The sequence below is a fragment of the Crocodylus siamensis genome, chromosome 4 (genome assembly GCF_052110815.1).
Source record: "Crocodylus siamensis isolate JL-2025a chromosome 4, ASM5211081v1, whole genome shotgun sequence".
NCBI classification, from domain to species: domain Eukaryota; kingdom Metazoa; phylum Chordata; order Crocodylia; family Crocodylidae; genus Crocodylus; species Crocodylus siamensis.
Genome location: NC_143398.1, coordinates 125,175,929 through 125,203,610, shown reverse-complemented (window position 1 = coordinate 125,203,610; position 27,682 = coordinate 125,175,929). Strand labels below are relative to the sequence as shown.

Sequence of the window (27,682 nt, the reverse complement as noted above, 5' to 3'; positions counted from 1 at the left end):
GGGGGGATGTGGAAGAGCTGCACTGTCGCATGCTAGCATGCCATCCAGCAGCCAGCCTCTTCATCCACCATAGGCACTGCCAATGTGGGCCAAGGGCATGGCTTCTATGGTAAGGTGGAATTCTGACACAGTGCAACCTGCTGGACATCTGACTCCCCAAGTACCTCTGCAATTTTACCTGCGCTGCTACATACCCCTTCCACCCCCACCCCCTCTCCCTCACCTGCCTGTCTCTTACCCCCTAATGCCTCCATTTCCTTTTTCACTGACTGGCTTTCTTGCCTGCATTGCATGCCAGGCCAGCCTCTGGTGTCTTTACTATTCCTTACATCCAGGACCTGCAGACACGACAACTGCAGTTGCTTCCTCAGCCTGACAAAGGGTTTTTCAACCCAAAGGCTTGCTAAGATATATTTCTCTAACTATACATTTGGCCTAGTAAAAAGACACCAGATTGTCTTACCTGTTGCCATTTAAAGTGGTGGACCAGAGTGAATCTGTAGGAAAGGAGGAGACCTCATTGTATACACACACACGTGCACATACACACACACGCATGTGCGCGCACACACATACAGAGTGTCACATAGTGAGGGTACACCTTAACAGAAATGCTGGAGAAGAAGCAGCTCCTACTTGAGAGGAAAGAAAGGGCTCTCTGACAGTTTGGCTACCTGAGATGCTTCTGATGCTACTGTGCTAGTGCTCAGTCACTAAGTTATTTTACCTGGTGCCATTTAAAGTAGTGGACTGGACTGAGGCAGTAGGGGAGGAAGAGTCCTCATTTGGGCACACTAGCATGTTGTGTAGATGCCCCACTGCCAGTGAGGGTGCACCTTAACACACAGTGTCACCCACCCATGTCACGAGTTTTGCCTGTCAGCAGCCTGAGGTGCAGGGTCCCAGAACTCAGAACCTGCTGCACCTATCTTTTTTAAACTTGGCAGGTCCATGGTCTCAGCAGGGGCTACCATCCCTGCAGTTTTCACACCCCTGGGCCTTAACACACATACTCTGTCACTCAGGTATCCCATGATCTTGGTGAAACTGGCCAATTGTGGCCTTGGGTCCACCACGATCCGCTGGCTGGGAAATTGGCTCCACGGTCAGACCCAGAGGGTGGTAATTGATGGAAGTCAATCATCATGGTGTCCTGTGACCAGTGGGGTCCCCCAAGGCTCTGTCCTTGGACCCATATCGTTCAACATCTTCATTAATGATGTGGACATTGGAGTCAGAAGTGGACTGGCCAAGTTCACCGATGGCACCAAACTTTGGGGCAAAGCATCCACACCAGAAGATAGGCAGGTGATCCAGGCTGACCTGGACAGGCTCAGCAAGTGGGCAGATGAGAACCTGATGGTGTTTAACATTGAAAAATGTTCTCCACCTTGGGAGGAAAAACCTGCAGCATCCTTATAGGCTTGGCAGTGCTACGCTGGCTAGCACTATGGAAGAAAGAGACTTGGGGGTCATCATTGACCACAAGATGAGCATGAGCCTGCAATGCAATGCTGTGGTTAGTAAAGCAACCAAAACTCTGGCTTGCATCCATAGATGCTTCTCAAGCAAATCCTGGGACATCATTCTCCCCTTTGTGAAGCTGCAGCTGGAGTACTGCGTCCAGTTTTGGGCTCCACAATTCTAAAAGGATGTGGAGAAGCTTGAGAGAGTCCAGAGGAGAGCCATGCACATGATCAGAGGTCAGGAAAACAGACCTTATGACGACAGGCTGAGAGCCATGGGGCTCTTTAGCCTGGAAAAGCACAGGCTCAGGGGTGATCTGATGGCCACCTATAAGTTTATCAGGGGTGACCACCAGGATCTGGGGGAATGTCCAAGAACTGCCTGTATATCATATTTCTGATAAAATACAACAGACTCATACCTCATTTTGTGGCTTATTTCAGGTTTTCAGTATGAAAAAATCTTCTGTAGGGGCTGAAGCTGGTAATTTCTATGAGGGTTGAGAACTCTCTGGCACATCCAAGGTCAAGTGTGGCAGCTTGCTGCCTTCATCGAAGATGTTGAACATAGTTCTGCTTTCATTCACACAGATTGTAATTCTACTGAATCCTGATGTGGAGTCATGGGGACACCAGTCATTGGCATCAGTCAGGCAGATATGAGGGAGTGAAAGCAGAAGCATTCCTGTCATCTGCAATGTGATGCTGCAGCTAGTAAAGCGACCAAAACGTTGGCTTGCATCCATAGATGCTTCTCAAGCAAATCCCGGGACGTCATTCTCCCCTTGTACTCGGCTTTGGTGAGGTTGCGGCTGGAGTACTATATCCAGTTTTGGGCTCCACAATTCAAAAAGGAAGTGGAGAAGCTTGAGAGACTCCAAAGAAGAGCCACACGCATGATCAGAGATCAGGAAAACAGACCATACGACGACAGGCTGAGAGCCATGGGGCTCTTTAGCCTGGAAAAGCACAGGCTCAGGGGTGATCTGATGGCCACCTATAAGTTTATCAGGGGTGACCACCAGGATCTGGGGGAATGTTTGTTCACCAGAGTGCCCCAAGGGATGATGAGGTTGAACGGTCATAAACTACTACAAGACTGTTTCAGGCTGGACATAAGCAAGAATTGCTTTACTGTCCGAGCCCCCAAAGTCTGGAACAGCCTGCCATCGGCGGTGGCTCAAGCACCTACATTGAACACCTTCAAGAATAAATTGGATGCTTATCTTGCTGGGATCCTATGACCCCAGCTGACTTCCTGCCCTTCAGGCGGGGGGCTGGACTCGATGACCTATGAAATCTATGTCATGAGTTTTGCTTGTCAGCAGCTTGAGGTACAGTTTCCCAGAACCCCCTACACCTATCTCCTTGAAGCTTGGCAGGCTTTTTAGCCTCATCAAGGACTGCCATCCCTGCAGTATTAACACCACTGTGACTTAACACACACACACGACATCAGTTTTGCCTGTTAGCAGCCAGAGGTGCTGTTTTCCAGAAACCCCTGCACCTATCTCCTTGAAGCTTGGGAGGCTTCATGCCCTCAGAAGGGGCTACCATCCCTGCAAGTTTCATCCAAATCAGGCATGAAATGACAAAGTATAGGCTGTTTTATGCTTCCCCATTATAACCTATGGGCAAAACAGCATTGGAACAGCAGAACTGTTTTGATCAAATGAAATGGAACAGCAGTTTTGAATCGAAATGAAATTCAAATGAAACACTGTTCTGTCAAAATGTTGAAATACAAGTAGAAACGCAATGGTGCTGTTTCACACAGCCCTATCAGCTTTCAACATCAATTATTTTAGGCTGGACATGAATGTTCATTCAACAAGCTTGATTCAACAAACTTAGCACCAGTGAGTTTGATATACGAAAGGGATTGCTTAAACAAAGCAATGGTGAAAGCTGCAGTGCCTGATTTTGAGTAATTTAGTTGCCTATTAGAATCTATTGCCTTGAATTTGTCTCTAGGTTCCCCATATATGGTGTTATGGGAGAGTTTGGCATTTGTAGACTGACTGGAATGTCACCTAGAGGTATAATGACAGTTGGGCACATGGGGCTGCTGCTACATGGGGACAACGGCCACTTCCATTTGCTGCCACACCACTAGTGTGACTGTGCAGCAATGGCAGCCATTTTTTTCCCATTCCTCTTTCCCCCTACCACAAGCTGGCACCCATGGCATCTGCTCTGATTGCCTTATACCACTGGTGCTGCCTAAGTTTGCCAATATGAAACGATGTGGAAAGAGTATGTAAGTTAGGTCCTAAACCCCCTAAACCCTGTATATTGCACTGGAGTTTATTGCTTCTGGGTGCTGCATTTACACGTTTGCCTGGGACTGCAGGACATTGAGTTGAATCGAAGCAACCCTAGTTAGCAGGGGATGCAGAGGGTCAGCTTGCCAGCCTGGGGCTGCTCTGCCTTGGTTCAGTGTGCTGCGGAGGGGCCGGCTGGCGCATGAGGGTGCTTCAGTGGGAGCCTAGCCATCAGGCAGCCCCCCCCCATTGTCTGTGAGGCAGCTATCACCTCTGCTGCTTGGATTCTTAAACAGCGTGTCATAACCTGCTGCTGTGAACTGGCCCTGAGGGCACCTCTACCTGTCAATTTTTCATACCTATCTTCAACTGTTCTCAAGCCTTGCTGTGCATTTTAGCTTAGCCCAGACCCAAGAGAACATTTTTTTTGACTAAGCATGGTCTCTTGATGTATGCAAAATCTTTTGAAGGGATCCCTTCAACAATTCTTTCCTGCTAAGTTCTATCATATCTGGCTCTCTTTCATGCCCCAGGGTGAATGACCAGATATAATTTGCAGCTGGGTTACCTGGGGACAGCCTTTGGCATGAGTCCAGAACTTCTGCCTCTGGAGCCTTAGGGGCATAGTTTAACACTTCTGCATTCTTCCCTTTAATTTAAAGGATGATTAACAAATGATGATTCCCAGTGCTTAACTGAGACAGGTGAGCTTTGATGAAAAATAGCCTCACTGAAACTCAGTGGATTTCACCAGGAACTTTTAGAAGAAGTGGTGGAAGTTAAATAAATACATTAAAAAATATCAGTTAGTTAAAACATCTGCCTTTATATTGGAAATGTAATACAAATTATGACTCTGATTTTGTAAATATTTACCCATGCACATAGAAACAAACCCTCAAAAGTCAGTTGGGACAACGGAGTTGCCACAGAGTTAGCTTGAGAAGCACTCTGCAGAAGAGCGAGCTATTTACTATTAAAGCATAGTTTTCCTTTCTGTAAGCAAGGAGCTGGTCTCAGTGGTCTAGGAGACTCTTTCCAGTCCTATGTTTAAGCACAGGTGGGAGTTTAACCTGGAAGGACAGTGTAAATGATGAATCAGCAAGGATAGAGTGTGTAGGGTCCCTCCTGCAGGCATGAACCACTCCCAGAGGCTTACTGAAGACCATTGCATTCTGAAATATTAGACCCCAAAGCATAGCAGCCAGGGTCTGCACTCAGTGAAGCAGTGGTGTCAGAGGCCAGACCAGCTGTGGAGGCAGCTGGTGCTACTTCATCCCTTCTAAGTGGGCATGAGAGTGTCCACATCAATCATTATACTACTGATTAGATTTTTAAAAAATCTTTTTCTCACTCCTAAGGAAACTTCTTTTTTATCAGTGAAGACATGATGCTGTTCATATTTTTCTTCCTCTTTAACTTTCCAAGCCTTTGGGATAGATTATGTTTCAATTACTTCTTTATAAATAACTCTGTATTTCACACTTACCTGTTAATTTTCTGCCCTAGTTAGAATCAATATAGCAGATAATTATCTGTCAGAGCATTTATACATCACTGGAAGGTGATTAACAAGAAAGTGTATTTTAAAAAAATTGTTCTAAGTGAATTAAATGAAAATGAGAGGTGGAAGATGGATGGTGAGTATATATATCCCTTTTTACCCACAAAAGATAGACCCTTGCAAGCAGTAGCTACTTAAATCCTTAGCACAACCCTGCCTATGCTGACCTAGAATGATCCCCTCCCATTGAGATGATTTTGTTTTCCAGCTGATCTGACTATGTCATCCAGACTCAAAGCCCTTCCTTTGCTCCCTTTAAATGTTAGCAACCAGTGAGGCCATCTTATCCCATCTATCTCCAACATTGCAAGACAGATTTTTGTCTCAGTGGTTCTTTTGATGCACCTTACTTTGATGCTTCCTTGCTGTCTTTCCATTGGTTTCTATGTATCTGTGGCCTGGAACCATCTCTCTTCTGAAATCACAATCCCCTTTTCCTGTCAAATTCCTCTTTCAAATCTCTCTTCTTTTGCTGGCTCTTCACCTTTGACCCTTATTCTATGTTTCCTGTCATGCAGCCAACTTTGACATCTCTGTTTCCCCTATTACATGACTGTAAATGAATACCTTGGATGCAAAATGCACCCATGCCACTGGTAACTTGTCCTCCCCTCCCTCTCATTTGTTTCTTTTACCTCTCGCAGTATATCATATACCTATACTGTGAGCTCTCTCGCTGGCAGGGCCTTATCACTCATTTATACCTTGCTTAGCATTTTCCTTGATAAATGACTTCTAAGGTCTATTATCATGGAAGCAATTATTAATTAATATGTTAATGGAGAGGCCTGTACAGTCCTGTTGGGTCTTGGCCTTTCCACTGAGCCAGCTCACAAAAGTCCCAATTGCATGTTATTTCAGTAATGTGGTTGTTTGAACACAGGGAAATAGGTTGAGGTAATGGACATGTCACATGAGTCATGGCATAGGGGCAGGTAATGGCTGGTAATACCACTCCGGGGGTCTTTTTTCATTCTTTCAGAGAACAAAGACCACCATGAGACAGTCAGCTTGTATCAGGGTCTTTTGCAAGTTCTGTAAGTTCTGCTGAAGCTCTTAATACAAAGTGTGTAAGTGCAGATTATTTGCATAGTCCATCTTCAGTGGAATGACTTTCCCCTATACTGCCTAGGGTGATTGGGAGGCTCTGTCATGACTTGTGATTTCCAGGATGAGATATTCTCCTGTAGAGGAAACCTGTGTGCAAATAACTCTCTTGAACCTAAAGAACAAGTTTTTCTGTCATTTAGGGGAAAGTCACCTTTCTGCATGGCCCTATATTCAATTTCAAAGTTAAATGCAGGGTCTTGGTGAAATGTAACTGCTGCACAGGACCCTATGCAGGTCTTCTGCTCAAAACCAAATTCTGCTCTCAATGCTTTATTTCAATTTTCTATTTGACTGCATCCATGGTATAAGCCAGGGCTGTTCAGCTACTGGCCCAAGTGTTGCATGCAGCCTATGAGGGGTTAAGTTGTGGCCCCCAAGCTCTCACTCAGGCACCATTTCCCACATTGCTCCACAGGTTGTGCAGGTAGGAATTGATAGGAATTGAGACTCTTGCGGGCCGGAGTTGGAAGTGGGCACATCATGCACATGCCAGGGTGCCGTATAGGTGCTGAGAGCAGCCACACAGAGCATGGCCTGGTGGCCCAGAGCCTGGTGGCCCTCTGGTGTGGCCTGCTGGGCAAGTGGCCCCTGGGTGCTAGCCCTGGTGTAAGTGTTCTTGTCCTTGTCTCCCTGCCCATTCTACTATTTTTCTTTGCTCCCAACTGAGTACCTGCAGCCAGCTTCCTACACCCATCTAGAGCCCCACCAGGGATCCAGCTGTGGGACTGGGGCCCTTCTGTTGTAGTATGTCCCATATTTCATGCATGAGACAATGCTCTGAAAGAACTACAAACTACTCGTGTCCCTATTCTTTTTTGTGGTAAAGTGAAATCTAGGATAAGAAGGGGAGAATCACTAAATGATAGCTGACAATTTACAAAGCATTGTCATTTCCTGTTTAAACCACCTCCCTCCCACTCCACTCTTTGCCATGGTGCCTGGGGTGCTAGACAGCAGCACAATAACATTTTTATCCTAAAAAGGGGGGAGTGTGGGGAAGCAAATAAAATCAGACAAATAAATAAATAACAACATCCATTTGAATAATCTGGGGCAAAGTAAATACATGGGTGGCAGAGAACAGATTCAGGTGGATTTAGACAGGTTGGAAAAATGGGCAGAACAGAACAGGATTCAGTTTAACAAAGATAAGTGCAAAATGCTGCACCTAGGGAGAAAGAATTGTCAACACACATACAGACTGGCAGATGACCTTCTAAGTAGCACAGTGGCAGAAAGGGATCTCAGAGTCATAGTAGACTCCAAGATGAATATGAGTCGTCAATGTGACGAAGTGATAAGTAAAGCTAACCGCACTCTATCATGCATTAGCAGATGCATCACAAACAGGTCTAACTGCATCCAGTTTTGGGTGTCGCACTTCAAGAAGGATGTGGATAACCTTGAGAGGGTCCAGAGGAGGGCTACTCCTATGGTTAGGGGCTTGCAGGTAAGGCCCGACGAGGCGAGATTGAGGGACCAGGATCTCTTCAGCCTCTGCAAAAGAAGGCTAAGAAGTGATCTTATGGCCATCTACAAATTCATTGGGGGAAGTGGGGGGCAGCAAGAAATAAGAGATGCTCTGTTTACCAGGGCACCCCTTAGGGTAACTAGAAACAATAGCCACAAACTGACAGAACAGATTTAGATGGGACATCAGGAAGAACTTCTTCATGGTAAGAGTTACCAGAATCTGAAATGGGCTTCCAAGGAAGGTGATGCTCTCCCCTACCCTGGAAGTCTTTAAGAGGAGAATGGCACTTGGCTGGGGTCATTTGACCCCAGCACTCTTTCCTGCCCAGGGCAGGGGTCAGACTCAATGATCTACTGAGGTCCCTTCCGACCCAAAAAATCTATGAAAACTATGAATCTATGAAGGATCTGGATGCTCAGCAGGTGCATGTTAGCTAAGCCATATTGATGACAGTGGAGCTATGCTGTATTGTAATGTATTTATTATTTGTAATAATACAGTTCATATAACGACCCCAAGCAGGATTGGGCCATCATTCTGCTGCACAAACAGATAGCACAGTTCTGTTCAATGTTTCTCTAACTGAAAGGTGGACCTGAGATGCAAACTTAAACTGTATATTATTTAAGGATCTCAGGGTTATGTTCAGCTCATGATAGCTTTCAGAACTGTGGAATTCAGAGGCTGGATTCCAACCCAGAGAAGATTCAGATCTGGGGTGTTTTTTCTAAGGCAATCTCTGCCTAAGGGAAAGTTGCACTGGAGTGAATCAGGGCTTACAAAGTGTCATCAACTCTTGGCAGTCTCACAATATTTAGTGTTTTCTAAAGTCTCTCAGCTCATAAAGTCATGGGATTGCATGAGAACTCAGCTGCCATTCAAATTAGTCTCTAGCCTTCCAGATTGTGAAGAAAATCCTGGGCACTTAAACTCTCCAAACTCAAAAGGAAGAAAGGAAATAACTCTCATGGCTTTGAAGCTGAACTGGTTTGTGGGTGGGTAAAGGAACAGCTTAATCATTCTGACAATATTTCTTTCACCAGTGCAAATGTGAAAACTGTTCACTGGTAGATAGGGCTTATTCAGCTGTATTTAAGCCATCTTCAGTAAGGATCCTTGTGAGGATGAGCTTGCTGTTTCTGTTGGCTAAATCTGACAATGACTAAGTATTCAGCTTGCCATCCAAAGGACACCACACCCTCATTTAGGTTGCAGACTTCCATTATATAAGGGGGAGGAGGCCTGCAGCTGGTTCTTGGAGTGAGGCTGAACACTTTTCCAAGTGGAATCCCCTGCCAGGAGCAAGTCACTCCTGCTTCATCACATACCCCAGCAATATGGAACATGTATAAAAGAAACTCACGAGGAAGTGTAGTCTCTGAGGGAATCTCTATGGAGCTGGCTGGCACTCAAGCTCTACATCAGACTCAATATATAATTCTCTACCTCATGACTAGACACTGTTAGTAATAAACATCCCTACCAAATAGATCTGATATCATCTCTTGCTGTGTTGCACTAGGTGAGAGCACCCAGCTTTAAATGCCAGGTAAAGAGAAGTGAAGTCATCTCCAAGCCGAACTTGCATGCCCAGGTAAAACCACATAACAGGTCCACTTGCAGGATTACAAAGGGTCAGTCTGAGGCAGTTTCCTCATTGTGTTACATAATATTATGACCAAACTAGTGTAGCAAATGCTACTGACTTCCATACAGTTTTCTCTCCATTGCTCTAGTCACTCAACTGCAAAGATTTTGAATATGCAGTCCTTTTAGCTGACCAGTCATTCCTACGTTCTCTTCTGTGTATCTTCTTTGGTTTAGAAAGTGGCTGTTCTTGACCTACTTAATTTGCATCCAGACTGGGTTTACAAATCAGCAAGCACTTACATGAAATATTTTTCATATGAGTAATTTCATTGATGTCATTGGTACTACTCAGGTGAGCAAAGCAAGGCCTGTGTATGAATGAGCATTTTGCAGGATCTATTTCATTGGCACTAAGCGACATGGCAGCGGGGAGCTGTAGGAACCACAGTTTTATTAAACATGCAGAAAGACCAGGATTATACACTCTGGTATAAGTGTTCCATTGTCTACATAGCAGCAGCCTGTCCCTCTTTCAAAGTCCAAAGCCTTTGATCCCTTGCTAATTTAGGTGCATTTTGAAACTGGATCCTTGTTCACTTATTCTGTTTCTCGTATTATAGGACTGAGATATGGACCCTGGTGGTTTTCAATCTGAACAGGAAACAAAGGTATTTAAGGAAGGTCTGAAACAAGAGATTCAAATACAAATGAATGCTCTAGCCTGATGTGAAATGAATAGACTTGAATAGCAGGATCCATTGTCAGCCCATCTCTAGTTTGGATATCTTTAAAGCACTTGTTAAAAATTACTATAGAATAGCAGAAGTATCCTCCCAGTTTGGCAGTGAATTTTGATAGCTACTCTTTGAGAAGGGTTTTTCAACCAGTTGTACCTCTCTTTGGAGTGATTGATTATATCAGGGTTATAAGAATTTTATAGTGGATAATGACAAAAGCCTTAGTAAACTGAAGAAACACCTTCTGATCCTCAAGGTCAGTTACCCTGTCAAAGAAGGAAAGTAGCTTGGTTTGACATGACTTGTTCTTGATACACCCATGTTGCCTGTTTCTTTTCAATCAATGTGTTGTCTTGTGGATGTTCTATTGTTTAATCATTTGTTCACAAATCTTTCCAGGAATCAAAATTAGGCTGACCAGTAGGGCTGTGCGAAGCTTCGGGTGGTGATTTGATTTGGAGGAGATTCAGCCCGATTCAGTGGCTGAATCTCCAAATCTGAATCGAATTAGGGGACCAATTTAAAGGTCCAAATCGATTCAAAGCTCTCCAAATTTAGAAAAACACCCTGGCTCACTGGGTGTTGCCAGGCGGGGGCGGGCAATCGCCCGCTGCCCCCCTACTGCATGGGGAACTCTGCATGAACCCCCCAACCTTCCACCTTGCTCACCCAGCCCCACCATGGGTACCCCACCCAGGCGAGCTCTGGCCCTTTAAGGAAAAAAAAAAAGCTGAGAAAAGCCCTCGACTCACCAAGTGGCCTTGGGGCTTCAGGGGCTTTTGTAGAGCCCCCCATGTGGTGCGGGGCAACAGGGAGCAGCAGGAATTGCCCCCCTGCTGGCAGGAGTGGTGAATGCAGGGGTGTTCTCATTTTTTTTTTCTTAAAGGGCCAGAGCTGGCCCACATGAGGCACCCGTGGGGGGACGGGGGGAGTGAGGGGAGGTTCGGGGGGCTTATGCAGAGCCCCCCATGCAGCGTGAGGCAATAGGGGGCAGTGGCTATCACCCCACACCCAGCAACATCCACTGAGTCGGGGCTTTTTTTAACAAGTGCCGGGAGCTGAGTCAGGTGGGACAGCCATTGCCAGCTGGGAGAGGGGTGGGGGATGGGCCTGCCTGAGTCAGAGATTCAGCTGAATCAAATCAGGACAGAGATTCGAATCACTGAATCAAATCACTGTCCCCCGAATTGGCTTTATCCAAAGCAAATACTAACTGTTTCGCACAGGCCTACTGACCTATCTATAATCCCCCAGTTCTAGTCCCTGAGTTATTTTATTAGATAAGATACTCTTAATGGAACAAATATTAAAGAATATAACAATTATAGTTTGTAATAGATACAGAAAAGTTAGGTAACATTTAAAAAAGAGAACACATATATAGAGCTTGGACCTCTCCTACCATTACAATCATAGGAGATGTATAGTCACCATACAGGATGAGACCAACTGTTAAGGTATGTTGGTAGTTCACCTCACATAACATAAATACCAGTTTTTGAGACTACAACATACATACACACACACATATAAACTGTGAATAGATGATTTCATTTCTAAATACACATTTCAGCCCTTAGCATGAAAAAGTGAACTTTAATTAATTCTTTCAAGTGGTAAACTGCACTGGAGTGAGTACAGTAATTTACAATGTTGACATCAAAGTAATGGAAGTTTCAGTATGTGCACTTCATTTTTATAGTGAAGCCAGAGAGGAAGCTTGGCTTTAGCCTCAAATGTTCACTTTTTCAAAAACATGTATTCAAGCTCCAATAAGCTTCCTAATGATAATGTGAAGGTGGGCAAGAACTGGAACAGGCTACCTAGAGAAATTGTAGAATTGCCATCTCTAGAAATTTTCAAAAGGAGGTTGGACAGACATTTGGCTGGGATGGTTTAGTCATCCTGCCTTGAACAGGGGGCTGGACAAGATGACTTTGTGAAGTCCCTCCCAGCCCTACTTTCCTAAGATCTTATATATACTGCACCATATACTGAGATATTTATGTTATGTGAGGTGAACTATTAACATACCTTAACAGTTGGTCTCTCATCCTGTATGGCGACTATACATCTCCTATGATTGTAATGGTAGCAGAGGTTCAAGCTCTATATATGTGTTTTCTTTTTTAAATGTTACCTAACTTTTCTGTATCTATTACAAACTATAATTGTTACATTTTTTAATATTTGTTCCATTAAGCGCATCTTATCTAATAAAATAACTCAGGGACTAGAGCAGGGGTCAGCAACCCCCGGCACATGTGCCAAGCATGGCACGCAAGGCCATTTTGCTTGGTACACCATGGTGAGCCCAGGCTCTAAGCAGCTGCTGCCAGCCAGAGAGCCCAAGCTGCTCCCAGCAGGTGGCTGGGAGGCTGCAAGCCCTGCTGCAAGCAGACCAGGCTCTGTGCATCGGCTGCAGCCGGGAGGCTGCAAACAGCTGCTCTGGGCTCCAGCATGTTGGCACTCCAGGACCTTCCAAGGCAGACATTGTGGTTTTTTCGGCACTCCAGCCAAAGAATGTTGCCTATACCTGGACAAGAGAATAGGTCCACAAGCAGAAGTGTGGTCCTCTCACATGTAAAAGCTCTTGATCAACATATATTAGGCAAGGAATGGTATCCTAACAGTTTAGTAGATCCTAAGACTTTTATATTTTCAAAACTGGCTAGCAATTCTATGTACTTCAAGTTTGAAGTGCCTCAGTTTGCAACAATTTGGAAGAGATCTTATTCTTAGAAACTGCTGAGTGCTCCTTCTCTGAAAATTGACCTTCTCTAAGTTGTCACAATTTGGGAGCTGAAAATCACTAGTTACTTTTGGAAATTAACTCCAGGAATTTTGCCATATATCATCTCAACTGCAAGCAATTGTATAGTTTAGTTGCAATAAGAACATCCAACACCCAGTCTTGTTAGCACTGTACACAAGCATTTCCTACTGAAAGCAATGGCAACTCACAGCTACAGCAGGATAGGGCTCCAGGATAATGAAGCTGTCACACTATCACTGTCATCTGGAGAATGCATTGGTCTATTGTTTGGATTGATCACTGTCATGAAACCTATGTTAGCTATCTCAGGACACCAGCTGAACAACTGTTTCTTCTCTTACCTTCTGTGGCATACTGCAGGAAATATTACAAAGTTGGACTATAGCATTTGGATAAAACTAATAGTCTTGCTCTATTTCTTTGTGCTCCATTTCCTTAGTTCAGTGTTTGCTACTAGCCCTGAGGTTGGTGGAAAAAGCCAGAAGAAAAGGTAGAGTATCAGCCCCTCCACTCACTATTTAATTAAACACAAAGTGTTTCTAAATTCCTTGTTATTAAAATTTATCATAATCACTGAAATTGAACTGATCTGTCAGGGTGCATTTCACATTCATTTCACTTGGAAATAGGCATTTGGTCACTCATTTATATTCTGGAGAAACTAGCAGTGTCATCAGTGTCAACACATACAGCATTGCTTTATTTCTGTTAGAGAACGTGACCACACATGTGCATGCCAGTTCTCATGCATCATTTACCCTAACCCATGTGGTCAATGACTCAAACAAAGATCCTGGGTCTCAGAAGATAACATTTGGCTTGACCACAACAAAACAGTGGTCAGCATTTCTTTACTGCTTGCTAATAAGATGTTATAAGCAGAAAATCGATGCATTTAAAGAACAAAGATCTTCCTCACTTGAACGCTCAGATATCCAGGTTCACACTTAGCAGTGATTCAGTTCTTCTCTGAATAAAAGTAATAGGTACCCATCTAATTCCATATCTCTGTTACTTATAACTACTTATGTTATAAGCACTGGGAGTAGAGCAGACAGGATTTTAAAGCTCTAGCTCACTTTTCACCATTGTTACTGTGTCTCTGTGACTGAATGCTGAAAACAAGCTGGCTGCTTGCACCCTCTGGGCCAGTTCCTCTATTGGTGTCAATCAGCATGGTTCTTCTGATGTCAAAGAAGCTCTGCTGTTTCATACAGCTGAGAGCCTGGGTCCCCTGATTCTATTCAAGAAAGGTCTCCAACACTGCAAAGGTATGTTAAAAATCCAACTTCCTCTTCTTTCTCTCCTCCATAACCCAACTATCTTGTTTCATTTGTTTGCTTTTCAGTACATATCCCATCCACTTGAATGTGTGCTGAGCTGCCCAGATTATCACAATACAGGGGTAGAGAGGTGCACAAAGGTGGTTTAAAACAAACTCCCTCCTCACCCCCAAAAAGATTGTATCAGGTGCTTCTGGACTGCTTGTAAAACCATACAGACTTTCCTATCCAATTTCCTTCTTAATTTGCTTAAGGTTTGTTGAAAGAAAGCTTCTGGTTCTTCATGTCATTATCTCTACCTTTCTTTGAATAGAGCTAATTGAGTGACAGCGAGTCCAATGGAACAAGTTAAATTTGAACCTGTGCTGTTTTCTCCTAACCACTGGACTGTCCTTGAGCCAGTTTTTTTAAATTCAAATAATAGTTGTTAGCTACAAAAAGGAGCCAACATATTTTTCCTCAACCCAATAGGCATTTGCCAATGACAAATACTACAGAAGCTCATACATGACAAAACAAATACTACAGAAACTCATGGATATCTATATCTCTGGAGAGAGAGATATATATATATATATATATAGATATATATAGCCAGAACAAAGCATATATTTAACTGAAACTAATCTATTTTAACTCAAACCAGTTCCCCTGGGGCCTCATCTAAGCCTCAGTGAAGTAAATGGATTGATTCAATAGGGTTTGGATCAGGTTTGGACCTATACTCCTTCCTTATCTTCCTGCCAGGACATAGTTTGTGTTAGCTAAATCTGTCCAAAATAAATGCATTTCAGTCCAGACCAGTACACAGACTGCCACATCCAGCGATTTGTGGTAGTAACTGATGTTTAACCTGTCACCTTGCACTGACTATTACTTTTCTATTCATTTTTAGTCTTCAAGACTGCCCTGTAATCAAACCCAAGCTTTGATAAAAAATCTTTTATCAATATGCTCAACATGATATGGAAGGGTTAATAATGCTTGGTACTAGGTACTGGGAATACTACTTATAGCCATAACTAGATGGGATTTAGCACAAACTTCCAATAGAATCAAGTCTAAGGCCAGTAACAAAATATAAGACTGCTGATTTCAGTAGGCATTGAATTAAGGCCTTATTGCCTCATGAAAAAGAAAATAATCAAGAATGTTCATTTCTGTAGAAAAAAATTACCGTGAAATGAGCCATAATTTTAGAGAAAAGAATCCACACAAGTCTTTGTTCCTCTCCAAGTCTTATAAGTTAGAATTTTTCCCTCAAATCTTCAAATTCTGAGATCAGCTATTTTTGGACTTTCTGGAGCAGGTATTCTACACATCACAAATCAGGGATTTTGCCCTTTCCAATGGTAAAAAATCTCCCACTTCTAGCTACGATAGCTTAAGAGATGTCAGTCACTTGACACCAGTGAAGAAGCAAATCTTATCCCTTCAGGGTCTCAAGTTAGTGTGTTTTTATAGAAGGAAATTCATTTTTTGGTGAGGGAAAAAAGAGTGGATTTCTCTGGTAAGGTGTTTACAAAAATTATACAGCTCTTTGAAATTGTTCAGAGGTTTGGGATATTAGAAATAAGTTTCTCAGAAAGTATATGTTAAATGAAGCTTATCACAAGGCTTTGTATTTTAACATATGGCCAAGATTGAGAATCTGTACTTGTAGAGATTAGTAATTTATTTTGGGCCAACTCCTGCTCAGAGGAGTACAGGGTAGATTCAGGCTAGATATCAGGAGGCGCTACTTCACTGTCAGGGTGGCTAGGATCTGGAACCAACTTCCAAGAGAAGTGGTGCTGGCTCCTACCCTGGGGGTCTTTAAAAGGAGGCTGGATGAACACCTAGCTGGGGTCATTTGACCCCAGTACTCTTTCCTGCCATGGCAGGGGCTCGGACTTGATGATCTGCTCAGGTCCCTTCCGACCCTACCAACTATGAAACTATGAAACTATAAGTAGTCTCTCCATGGGAAGTGCTGAGAGGACACATTCCCTTTGGTGGAACTACACATTCCTTAATTCATTTTGCTGGATTGGAATATTACTTTCTAAATTCTTTAGGTTGTGGACATGCACAGTTTATCACAAGATAAGGAAGAGCGTGGCTTTAATGTGCATTAAATGCTCTGCAGAAAGTTTTCATGTGCAAATTCTTATATTTATGGTAGTTCAAGATTAATCAGAGCTAGGTTAGCCCTCAGTGAAAGAGAGAAGTGATACTGTAGGCTAGCTTTCATTTATCGTGAATGGATGCTAAGAACCAAGGACGAAACATTGATTTTAGGGTTATGGCACATTATATCTTACCCAGCTCCTGAATTCTTTCCACACAGGAAAGGTTAGAATGACCCTCCTCCCTTTGGTAGGCCTTGATCCCCCAGTATTCAGCTTCTTTTGTTCTGCTAATTGTGTGTCCCCTACACCTGACAATTTTTCTCACCTCCTCCCCTCTGCTGTTTTCCACTATGCTGTCCCTGGCTTCCTGTGATCAGAGACCCAAGGAAGAACATCTTGCATTCAAGAGCTTATTTAACTTTATCCCAGCTACATAGTTGGTCCAGTAAAAGATAGCACCCTAAGAAATCTTGCCTCTTGCATTTATCATGAAGTAAGATCACACACATGGGTAGTTACCACGGAGCAACCGATGTGTGCTAAATACCCCATCTTCTTTTCCTCATGGTAAATTGTGGGCCTATTTCTTTAGAGTATGGACCTGAATTTTAAAATTTGACCATAAACCTTCATAACCCTCATAAACATTTGTATCCAGACACAGATTTTTTTTTTATTGAATGAGTGTAAAGAAATACAAGCATACATATGAATGAGTACTGTCCTTCAATAATAGTGTGTTTTTCTGTGTGTAACAATATGAACACCTATATTTTCCCTCCCTTGTCCCCTATGCACAAACGTCAGCATACTTTCATACAAGATGATGTTGGCTGAGAAGTCTTACAGTTGGCACTTCAGAGTGTGATTTATGTGCAGGTCAGGAGGTGGTATGATATTCTGGTGAGAGACAAAGACTTAAAGTAAGGACCCTGTAACCTTTGTTGGACCCAGACTTCATGTGTGTGACCCTGGCCATCACAGGTCACCAAGAACGTTTTGAAAAAAGGAAGTAGGACTTCATTTAATACTATTACTGATGAGCTACTCAGGTAAATCCTGAGTTTTAAAAAATTTGTTCCAGGAAATAGTATTATTATCACCTCTAGTATGCCAGCATTTCAGTGAGTTTAGTGATAGTGGTTTTTTTCCTTTTCATTCCCGCTCACTGACACATCTTCACCCTAGTGACGAACATAACCAGAAAGCGAAGCAAGTGTCCATGGTTACTTTGTGTGGGATGAATTCAGGAGCTGTGAGGTCTTGCAGAAGTTAGTCAGCCTTGATGCCATAGTGATTTGTCACAACTAATGCTCATGGGATTTGGCAGTGGTGGGAGTGTGTGCTCTGCATGAATTCTCCCTTTCTGAACTCACTGTTGCATACATATCTGACGTGTTGACTCTGAACTTTGCCAGAGGAGTTTTATAACAGTGTCACGACTATGGCAACCCAGTTTAAACATTTCAGGCCCCCACCCATACACTTGCTTATACAGGTGAAACATCCATTGACTTCCCAACCTTGAGTATAGACTGTAGGTTCCTGTCCTTTGTGATAATAAAGGCTGTGCAGAGCTCCACATTTCGCTTCAATAAAGGAAACCTCTTGTAGTGTAGAGCACAATTTGCCTACAGGCCTGCATGATTTGCAAGCAATGGTTTTTTTATTATTTGACAATTTATTAGGACCAATAGTGTAATTCACAGGAAAGTTTCACATTCACAGGGAAGCTTAGGGGATTCTCTTGGGATAGTTTGCAGTCCTGTAACTCTTCTCTGCCTGCTAAAAGTGTGCCTGACCTTACAAAATCAATTGCCTTCTTCTGTCTTTTAGGATTGCTCATTGTGATGGGTGAAATAGGCCACTGCATGATAAGCAGACATAAAGTCCAACTGTCTTGGGAGAAAAGCAAAACACAGACAGCTAACTGGACAAATGAAAAGATGTTTTTATTAGAAATACAATAAAGATAAAAGTCTGTCAGAGACATACATTTTGCTACTAGAAATCTTAACAGTTAATTTAAAACACAACAAGAACTATTTTCCAAAGTTGGATATTCTTACCTCAACAAGATATATATGAATGTAATAAAAACAAACAAAACTAGATTAGAAAGCTTTATTCTTGATACAATATTGAAGGAAATTAGCAACTAAAATTCATAGGCCAGATTGTCCTGAGAGCTGTTAGAACTACACTGATCTATAGCAACTAAGAATCTGGCCCAATATAAATGCATTTTTAGATCCTTTCTCCTCTTCTGCTCACACCTTAGTTAATTAAAACTGCAAGAATTGTATAGATTTATTCTTTTTACCTTTTATGCTGCTGCTTTGTTTTTCAAAGCTTTAACAGATTTGGACTGTGACATGAAACCAGAAAATGTCTTTCTCCTGTCAGGTGTCTTATCCAGTTCTCAAGATTCTAACCCAAAGCTGTTAGGTTTAGTTTCACAATGTTGGGGGAGAATGTTTAAACATTTTTAAAAACACATTTTCATTGCTATATATTTTAAGTAATTCCATGAAACCACCTCAGGCTGGACTCCCAGCTGGCATGAATTGGAGTAGCTCTGCTGAAGTTAATGGAGTTCAGTCAGTGGGTTTATACCAATGGAGAATCTAGCCTTTACACTCTTGTGGGGACAAATCCCAAGAAGTACTGGACAGTTGCAGCTCCCAGTAAAGGCCCATTTACATTTTATAACTTGCCTCTCTCATCTATTTCTTGGTTTAACATGCTAAATTTAGAGCGTAGCAGACTTGACTTTGTCCCTTTAATATTGTTGTCAGTTGGTTTGACTATAATGAGCTAGAAAATACTCAGAGTTCTACAATTCTCTGCATATGTGCAACTCCAACTTAATTCAACAAGAGTTACACAAGCTTTGAGAGCTTGCTTTGGCCTTTTGGTTAGGATCTGCAACAGACTTCAGGGTACAATCAGGTAAAAAGAGATGCAAATGCTAAGCCTCTTTTCTCCAGATGGGCCAAATTCTATCCTCAGGTCTAAGCAAGGCTCCCAGTGAAATCTATGGGGACCATGAGTACCCATCTAATGCAGAATAATATCCCCAAATGACAGGCTTTTCTGAGGAAGAACTCAATGGTGCTTCCATTCCTGCTGCGTATGGGGAATATATCTGGTATCAGTTTCTTCTCATTCTAATTTTGGCCAAAGAGGTGTCTTATACTGATTACCTTTGTTCAATTAACTTTAGAACATTTTAAGAGAAGGTTTTCTTTCCCCAACCACAGAGTGAAACTGGGTTAAAAAACCCTGGCTTCCTAGAATATTTCATTTCCAGTATCATTAGAGCTCTTATGCAGTGCCCTGGTTTAATCAGTGTCACTCTTTATATATCCACTAACCTGAGGTCAGCCCAGTCCTTGTCAGTCATAATATACCTGACTGAATGATAAGGGTGTATTCAAATCACCTTTCTATACATTATTCCCCCAGCCCAGTCTCCGTTCCCATTCGTCTGCACATTAGCAACCCAGCCTTCTGACATTTGTGCAATGTACTAACCCGGAGACAGTGGCAGGAATCTAGGAGAGCAAACGAGCATTAACTCTTGTCTGCTGAGAAGCCAGGTTGTGAAGGAGATGCTAATTTGTGAGTTTTGATGCATCTCAGCTTAGACACTAGCCGCAGTCCATTACTTTAATAGCTATGCTCGCATGCAGGTGGCTTTGTGGCATATGAAAGCATTATGTTAACAAATGAAATGTGCACTATGCATGTGCCCTGAAAAAAGGGAAACATTTTAAGTTTAAATGTATCATTTGGCTGTTTTTGCAAAGGCATAAAAATCACACATGCCAAACACAAACCAGAAAAAAACATTTTTAATTGTTGTTCTTGTTTATATTGTTTAGTCCAATTTTCAAACCGCAGAAGGTGTTTAATAGGTGGATAAATCTCATTGATTTGCCGTTGTAGATAACTCTGGGGAGAGCAGGGGAAGGAGAAAAATCAGAATGCAAACATCCCTAAGAGAAGAAATGCATAGACTTAACACAAGGAAGCACCAAAATGAATATTACCAGATAGCTGGCTACAGACGCTACGGTTATGGTGAACCTGTATTTATAAGAGGTACAGCTTTGTAAAAACGACCTCAGAAAAAGGCTAGCTCAATAAAGAATACAAACCAGTAAGTACATGTCAGACCTCTTTGATTAACTGAGTAAAAACATGGTGTTCTCTCCTGATTTATACTACAGGAAGACACAGAGCCAGAGTCTTCAAGGCAGCAAAGCTGCATTGTTTTGCCATAGCTGATAATCTGGCTCTCGTGTCATATATACTATAAGAATTATAGGAAGCCACGAGGTACATTATAGTAACAGTGATCTGCCTCCTCAAGGAGGTTTGAAGCTTTGTGCCTAAATATCCCTTTACTGTTGTTCCTCCATGCCTCCCTTGTATACCCCCTGCCCACACCCTTTACTAATAGCTAAAAACATTTTCCAGATATAAGCATGTGTACATGTGTGGGTGGGTGGGGCCTGGGGAGTATGAAAATTTCAAGAGGGCCTGGCATCCTGGGAACCTAAATATAGAACATGTGCACAGTGGCTTCTCTAACACAAAACACAGTGGTCTCTGTTTTTAAGAAGCCTCAAGAAAACATCACACAATTTAGTAGACACAGTAAGAGAAAACATTAATCCTGTTATTTGATTACAGTCTCTAGAGCTCTAGTGTAGCTAGAGTTTTTAGGCAAAGCTCCAAGGAGCTGCCCACACAGGGCTGGACAGAGCTGGGAAGGCGCAGATGGTGATCACGTGAAGGCACAGTCTGAAAGTGTGGGCTTGCTTACAAAGCCTGTATGTCTCGGCTGCTGTGTTCCTCATCTCTCACACAGAGCCAGATCCCAGCAGTTCCCCTTCCTTCCGAGTCTTGTTTCATTTAGTACTAGTGGAGGAGGAGGGTTGTGCAAATGGCTTATAAGAAACACTCACTGCCTTGGCTCATTGTCAGTTTTAGACTATGACATTTTGCTAAGTGTAATGTTGTGTATCTCAGTTCCTCTTTTGTTGCCATTATTTTAACTTCAATATTTGCATAACACAACATCAAAATTCCTCAAACCCAGAGCAAAGCTGCTGCTTTTTCTTTCTTTCTTTTTTTTTAATATTACTCATGCAACATCACTGTTTGTGTGTGTTCAGTGGGACTACTCGCATGACTAAGGGATTACAGAAGCAGGCTTTGGCCTGCTTGGAAAAGTCTTATGGATCAGGATTTAATAGAAAATGATGATCTTAAGACAGGTTATAAAATTCAGTGAAGAATTTTATCCCAGATATAGAGTTCAACAAGATGATCTAAAAGAGTTTCTAGAAACAATTTTATTTTCAGTCAAGTTCTCAAAGCCCTGAATTCTCATTTACACTAAAGCCCTTTTAACAGTGTAAAGAGGCCATAAAGTGGGTGCAAATGTAATTTCTGCCCTCTTTAAGGCATCTTGGCCCTACCAGACCAGTGTTAAATGGCTATAGGGTAGATGTGAATCATACCTAGCATTTGAGACTAACTTGGATAGACCTTTCTTAACTTCTATATGACTTGTGTTATTTAAGCTTTGTCAAGTTCCATAGAACTTTTAATGAAGATACATTTCTAGGACTAAAATATTATTTTATCCTTTACATCTCTGACATTTTTGTAGAACTTTAGGTCTCAACCATTCTTCCACTGGACTCTGTGTGAATTTAGACATTCACTTCCATTGGGGCAAGTGTGGACACTCTTTGAATATGCTGATAGAATGAAATTAACTATTTCTTTAATTAAAGCTTTCAAGATTTCACATATGAAAAAAAAGTATGTTATAAAACCATGGCCAGAAGAACACCGGTTCAAAATAGCTACCATGTCTGTTTCCTGGTAGTCATCTTCTCTGTTTTGGTTTTATGCTCTTGAGACATATAAAGAGGAAATGTAGAAGTTATTCTTTGCTGGTTCAAAATCTCCCATGTATTTAAACCTCACATATTTGAATAATATACAATGAATATTGCTTTCTTTTTCCTTCCAGAACACAAAGTTAAGCTGCGCTGGACATTTAGTGTTGAGAATTCTGCAACATAGTTTAAAAGCAAAGATGGGCTGTAACTAGAATACACGTATTTCTAGGGATGGGTATCTCACCAATATCAACACTGCCACTCTGAAATCTTTCATGACGAATCTATGTTCATCATGATAATACATTTATTGTTGCTGAAAGCCTAGTTAAAGTCAATTTAAATTTACTGGAAGCCAGAGGCCACCAAGAAACTCAAAGCCTACCTTTAAGAAGAGAGAGGTGGCACATGGCCCAGGACCTAACAGTATGGAGAAGAAAGACTGAAAAAGGGGAAGGAGATGAAGGTCAAATAATCAGCCTGAGCGGAAGTACAGTACAAGCAATTGCAGAGCAAACTTCACCATGCTGCCCTGGCAATCAGCCTCATGACTTTGGTAGGAGGGTAGTTCAGTCTCTTTTTCCATTTGATGCTCAGCCTCCCCTTCCACTGATACTACTAGAAATGCCAAATGGCATGAGCTTTAGTGGTGGGTGGCCCTCATTATTTCAAACGTTCCCTTTAAAAACATTTAGCAAAACTCATTTCACAAAACTAAAATGACTCACTCATTCTTATCACTAATGCTACTACTAATCCCTTTGGTGCTAGGAAGGAAACAAGTTCAGACAAAGGTACTATTTAAATAATGGTGTTAAACTACTTGCATTTCCAACCAAAAATGGTGGGTGAAACTTCCCAAAGAAACAACAAAAGGAATTGGGAAGCCCAAGTCCCCTTATAAGGTAGAGGCCACAGAGTGCTTAAGAGCATGTCTAGTAGTAATAGAAGCTTTGGAGGGAGGGCATATGAACAGGGCATACCTATAGTGATTCATCCTTGCCATCTCTGTGGATGGTCAGCATATTTGAGTTAGTGGGTGGGTCTGCGAGTGGCCCTAGGTAGTAGTAACCTTCCCCAAGTCATGTTTGGAAATGGGGCTTAGCTTTCCAGGTCACCTAGGAAAATTTGGTTCATTTTACCCTACATTATTTAGGTCCTGAATCCTATTGACTTCAATGATACAGGATCAAGTCTTAAAACCCAGACAATTTAGTAACCTCCTTCTTCCCTATATACTGGGTGCCCTTCTCTCAGTTGTTGTGCTAAAGGGATTGTGGTCCCCTGTAAAACACCAACACCCCCAAGTCCTGGGCCTGGAAGAGCCCACTTTATGCATATAAGGTCTGTCCTGGGAATGGGAATGTAACTTGCTGGGACAGAGGGATGAATGAACAGATGACAATCTATCCACCTATCTATCCATCTATCTATCTGTAGCCCATTATCCTGAAAAGATACTATAGACCCTGGCATAGACCTATACCTGGGAATTCCTGTTAGCACAGTTGGAATGAAGCAACCCTGAGAAAGAACTGTTAGGCACAGATATCCCCATCCTCATGGGCGACTGGTGCCTCCTGAGTCTGGGGGGCACCAGCGGCTGATTACCGACCCCGGAAGCGCCGGAAGCAAAACCAGAAGTGCTGGCGGCAAAACTGGAAGTGCCTCTGGTGCTTGTCTCAGCACCAATCGTGGGGGGGCACTGGCCGGCACTTCTCTCAGCACCCCCACTCTCCAGTTGGCAAGGGCCAGTCGCAGGACACGCCCCCCCCGTAGCCTCCCTACGACATGCCTATGCCTATCCCCCCTGGATCCCCTTCCTTTGAGGGTTGAACTGGCTACAGACTCTACATATCTACATGCGTGCTTTAATGTGCATTAGCTTATTTTAATGCACATTAAAGCACCACAACCCCATCCCTGTGCTCTTTAGCTAATGTGCATTAAAAACGGCTAACGCGCATTTTCCCAGTGCCTCATAATGTAGGTACTAGATTTAATGTGGATTACCTAAGGCACACTAATTGACCACGTAGACATGCCCAACAGTTCTTGAAAAATGAAAAGGTTATGTCTATGTACATTTCATTTAAGGAGCTAAATACTTCAAGTAGGGACTATTCAGATGTAATAATCAATGAATGCCTACTGAAGTCAATGGGAGACTTCAGTTCCTAAAATGGCAGTGATGGTGGCAGTTGTAAGTCTTGAATCAATGATATAATTGAATTCCACTGCACCCAGCTTCTTTCAGAAGTCTTTGTCACCTCAAATTGTATAAGACTATTTTGGAATCAGTCTCCACTTGTGTAACACTGACAAGACAGGCAAACAGCTTCAGGTGGAAAACTGCTTGTGCCTGTAATTTGGTGAACATAAAGGGTGTAGACTTATCATTTGAAATGTTTCCAATGGTAATAAGCTGGGAAACATTTCAAAATGCAACATTATGAGCTGCTGGATGCATGTATAAGCCCTGTCATAGCCCCCAGCAAGAGTGCTTCAAAATCACTGGGGCTGCCTGTAGCAGCGCGCTCTCCAGCTACTGGGTACTACAGGAGGATGCAGCCAGAGGTGTAGTTAGGCAGTTTTGCAGCCTGAGCAGTGGCAGTGGTGGTGGCTGCAATTATTCTGCCCCCCCCCCCAAGTCAGTGTTGGGGGTAGATGCCTTTTTTGCTCCCCCTTAATACTGGCTGCAGCGACCAGCAGGTCCACTCCCTCACCAAAGGACCAGGGGAGAAGAGAGGACTTTCAGTACCACTCTGTAGTCCCATTTCCTGGAGTGGACCTGAAGTTGGTGGATGCTCTCCTGCCTTGGCTTCATTCCCACCAAAACAGGGGGACAAGAGACCTTGTGCCCCTCCCCCCCACTGGAACCAAAGTTCATGAAGACTGGTGGATAGAGAGCTGGGGTAGTTGTACCACTGTCTGGAGACAACGGGGTCTGAGGTCTCACGTGCTGGGAATGGCTGGGAGGAGCTCCCCAGCTGTCAGGAACCAAAGCACTCTGGTAGCTGTTGGTGTTGCCACTCCTGGCACTCCAGGCAGGTGGGAAGCAGCAGCCAGGAGGGCCCAGGGATCTACCCAAGTTCACTGGAAAGCACAGGTAGAGTGGCAGGACAGCACTTATTTATGGTTTGCTCTGCACTTTCTCCCCCTCCCCTTGCTGGGGGCAGGAAGAAGGGAGGAGTGCTATGGAATGCCAGAGGACCCTGTTGTTGAACAGTCTTGCTGGTACTTGATGGCTGTTCTATTCCATCTCAAGCGGAGTGACTTCAGTGGATGATAAGGAATCCCTTATTATACAGGGTTGACTCTCCAAAGCTTTGCCCTTTTGGAGTCAGTATCACCCATGCACAGCACTCTCAAATCAGAATTCCTCATTCATCCCCAAAGATCTGGCACATAAACTACAGAAGGGGCAAATTGAAAGAAAATCAGACTCCCAACTAGGAGCCTTAGGAAGAAAAACAGGATTGTTATATCATAATTAGAAATCAGTATGGTCATGTACTCATTGGGAACAGATTATATTCTTAGAAAAATCAGCCATACCTACTTAACTTGCCCATTTCTTTATGGAGTAATGTCTCTTCGAAGGTTGTTGTGCCTAATGCTCCCCTGGTATACATCTATTGTTTTTGGAGAAATGAGTTTGGCCTTCAGTGCTCTGGATAAACAAATACTAGTGTAACTTGATAAATTGAAATGATCAGTACTCAGTAGGAGTACTGATCATTTCAATACATGATTTCCAGGGTGGCATGTGTTCCTCAGTTTTGAGGAGACTAATTTGACTTACCTGGAACTGGTTTTATTTTCATAAAGCATGGGATTTCTGCTCTCTAATAATCATCCCCTTTAATGGGCATCAAGTAAAGTACCTGAAACTCGGGGTACCCACTAGTTGCCCTTGAAAACTATAACTCTACATGATGCTGTTATCATTAATAGACCCTTTTTTGTGGCACATCTTAGCTTGCATTAGAAAGGGTCTTAACTTCCCTTGTTACAAACAAATATGGGCAAATCCCAGTAAATCTCATGTGGGTTGCCAAAGGCTCCCTAACCATGACTTAAATTACTTTAAATAACAGTTTGGATCAGATCCTTAGCTGGGCTAAAATCAGCAAAAGCATCACTGAAGGCAGTGGAACAAATTTTCATTACCTAGGGGTCTGGCACACTGTTTCTTAACAAAATTGGTTTCTTCTGAGGATTTCCCATAGATATAAAAACTACTTTTGTCAATGCTATTAAAGATGCTTTTTGAAGGGTATTTGTACAGCTGCATCTTCAGGTCTTTATGACTCATCTTGAGCGAGATATTCCCAAAAGGGACCTTTGCTGTAGCTGCCATAAAATTTTTTCTTAAAATGACTGAAAAATATAAATTTATTCATTCAGTATTTGTCAATGCTTTTCCTTTGTCAAAAAATCTGATAAACATTAACCCACTTGTGGTGTCTACGTGGTACTAAACTGAACCTTTTCATTCCCTCTTCACAAAAACCCTACACTTTCTGTTGCTGGATTTCAGTAGAAGTTAATGAGTATGACCGAGTGCCCACATAAAAGACCTGGTATCTGTGTTTCCACATCACAAAGCATGCCACCAAACATACAATAGCTGCAATCAGATTCAGAACCATCTGCAGAAGCAAATATAGGTTGAAAGCACTGGTGACACTGGTACAGTTAGATACATCTTGGTAAACGAAGGTCCTGCTGAGGGGATCTGAAGTGTCCAGTTTGCACTGGCAGGTATTGAGGATGGTATCACAGGTAAACTGTGTAATTTGTAAATAATGATGTGCAGCAAAAGCCACTGCCAAAACACAGGTGATCAGACCCATGGTGCTGAGGAGAAAGTACATCAGCTGAAAGAAAGCAAAAAAGAAAAAAAAACCAAAACACTCTTCCAGCTACACAGAGAATGGGACATATATAACCAATATGTGCACATATATTTTCTAGGGCATGCATGCATTCAATATATACTTTATACATTTTATGTTTGTGACTTGCAATAAATGTGCAAATTCTGCAGACCCCTGGGAACCAAAAGCAGTCCCAGGAGCCAGTACATCAGCTCTCCACACTGTATTTATCTAATCCGAGTGTTGGCTTAGTACTTTTTAGCAGCTGTGTTCTGAAAATTATAAATCAGGAACACAACTTTCTTACAAGCTAGAGGCCTAATGGATAGAATAAGTTTTTATGGGATTGTATGGGCAGTTTGGACTGGAATGGCAGCTGACAGATCTTCAGTTGGGATAGAGCTACACTACCTTACATCAATTGAAACTCTGGTCCCAAATATAAAATGACAGGCTGGAATGGTTTTGAAAGTGCTGCTGTAAAGAGTCTCTGAAAATAA

At 42.6% G+C, this 27,682-nt stretch overlaps 2 protein-coding genes across 3 annotated transcripts in view; one reads left to right on the top strand and one right to left on the bottom strand.

The window, feature by feature from the left end:
• The window catches only part of ITPR2 (inositol 1,4,5-trisphosphate receptor type 2), a 537,951-nt gene that overhangs the window by 474,757 nt on the left and 35,512 nt on the right, over positions 1 to 27,682 (top strand). The gene's annotated exons all lie outside the window — the stretch shown is intronic.
• SSPN (sarcospan) overlaps positions 1 to 27,682 on the bottom strand; it is an 85,682-nt gene that overhangs the window by 30,160 nt on the left and 27,840 nt on the right. Inside the window, exon 3 of one of the 2 annotated variants that reach the window (XM_090043683.1) lies at positions 18,307 to 27,182. The exons of the other annotated variant lie outside the window; for it this stretch is intronic. Within the exon in view, the coding sequence (XP_089899809.1) occupies positions 26,817 to 27,182 (366 nt within the window). The 3' untranslated portion in view covers positions 18,307 to 26,816. Of the gene's footprint in view, positions 1 to 18,306; positions 27,183 to 27,682 lie in introns of those variants that run through there. 2 annotated transcript variants of the gene reach the window in all.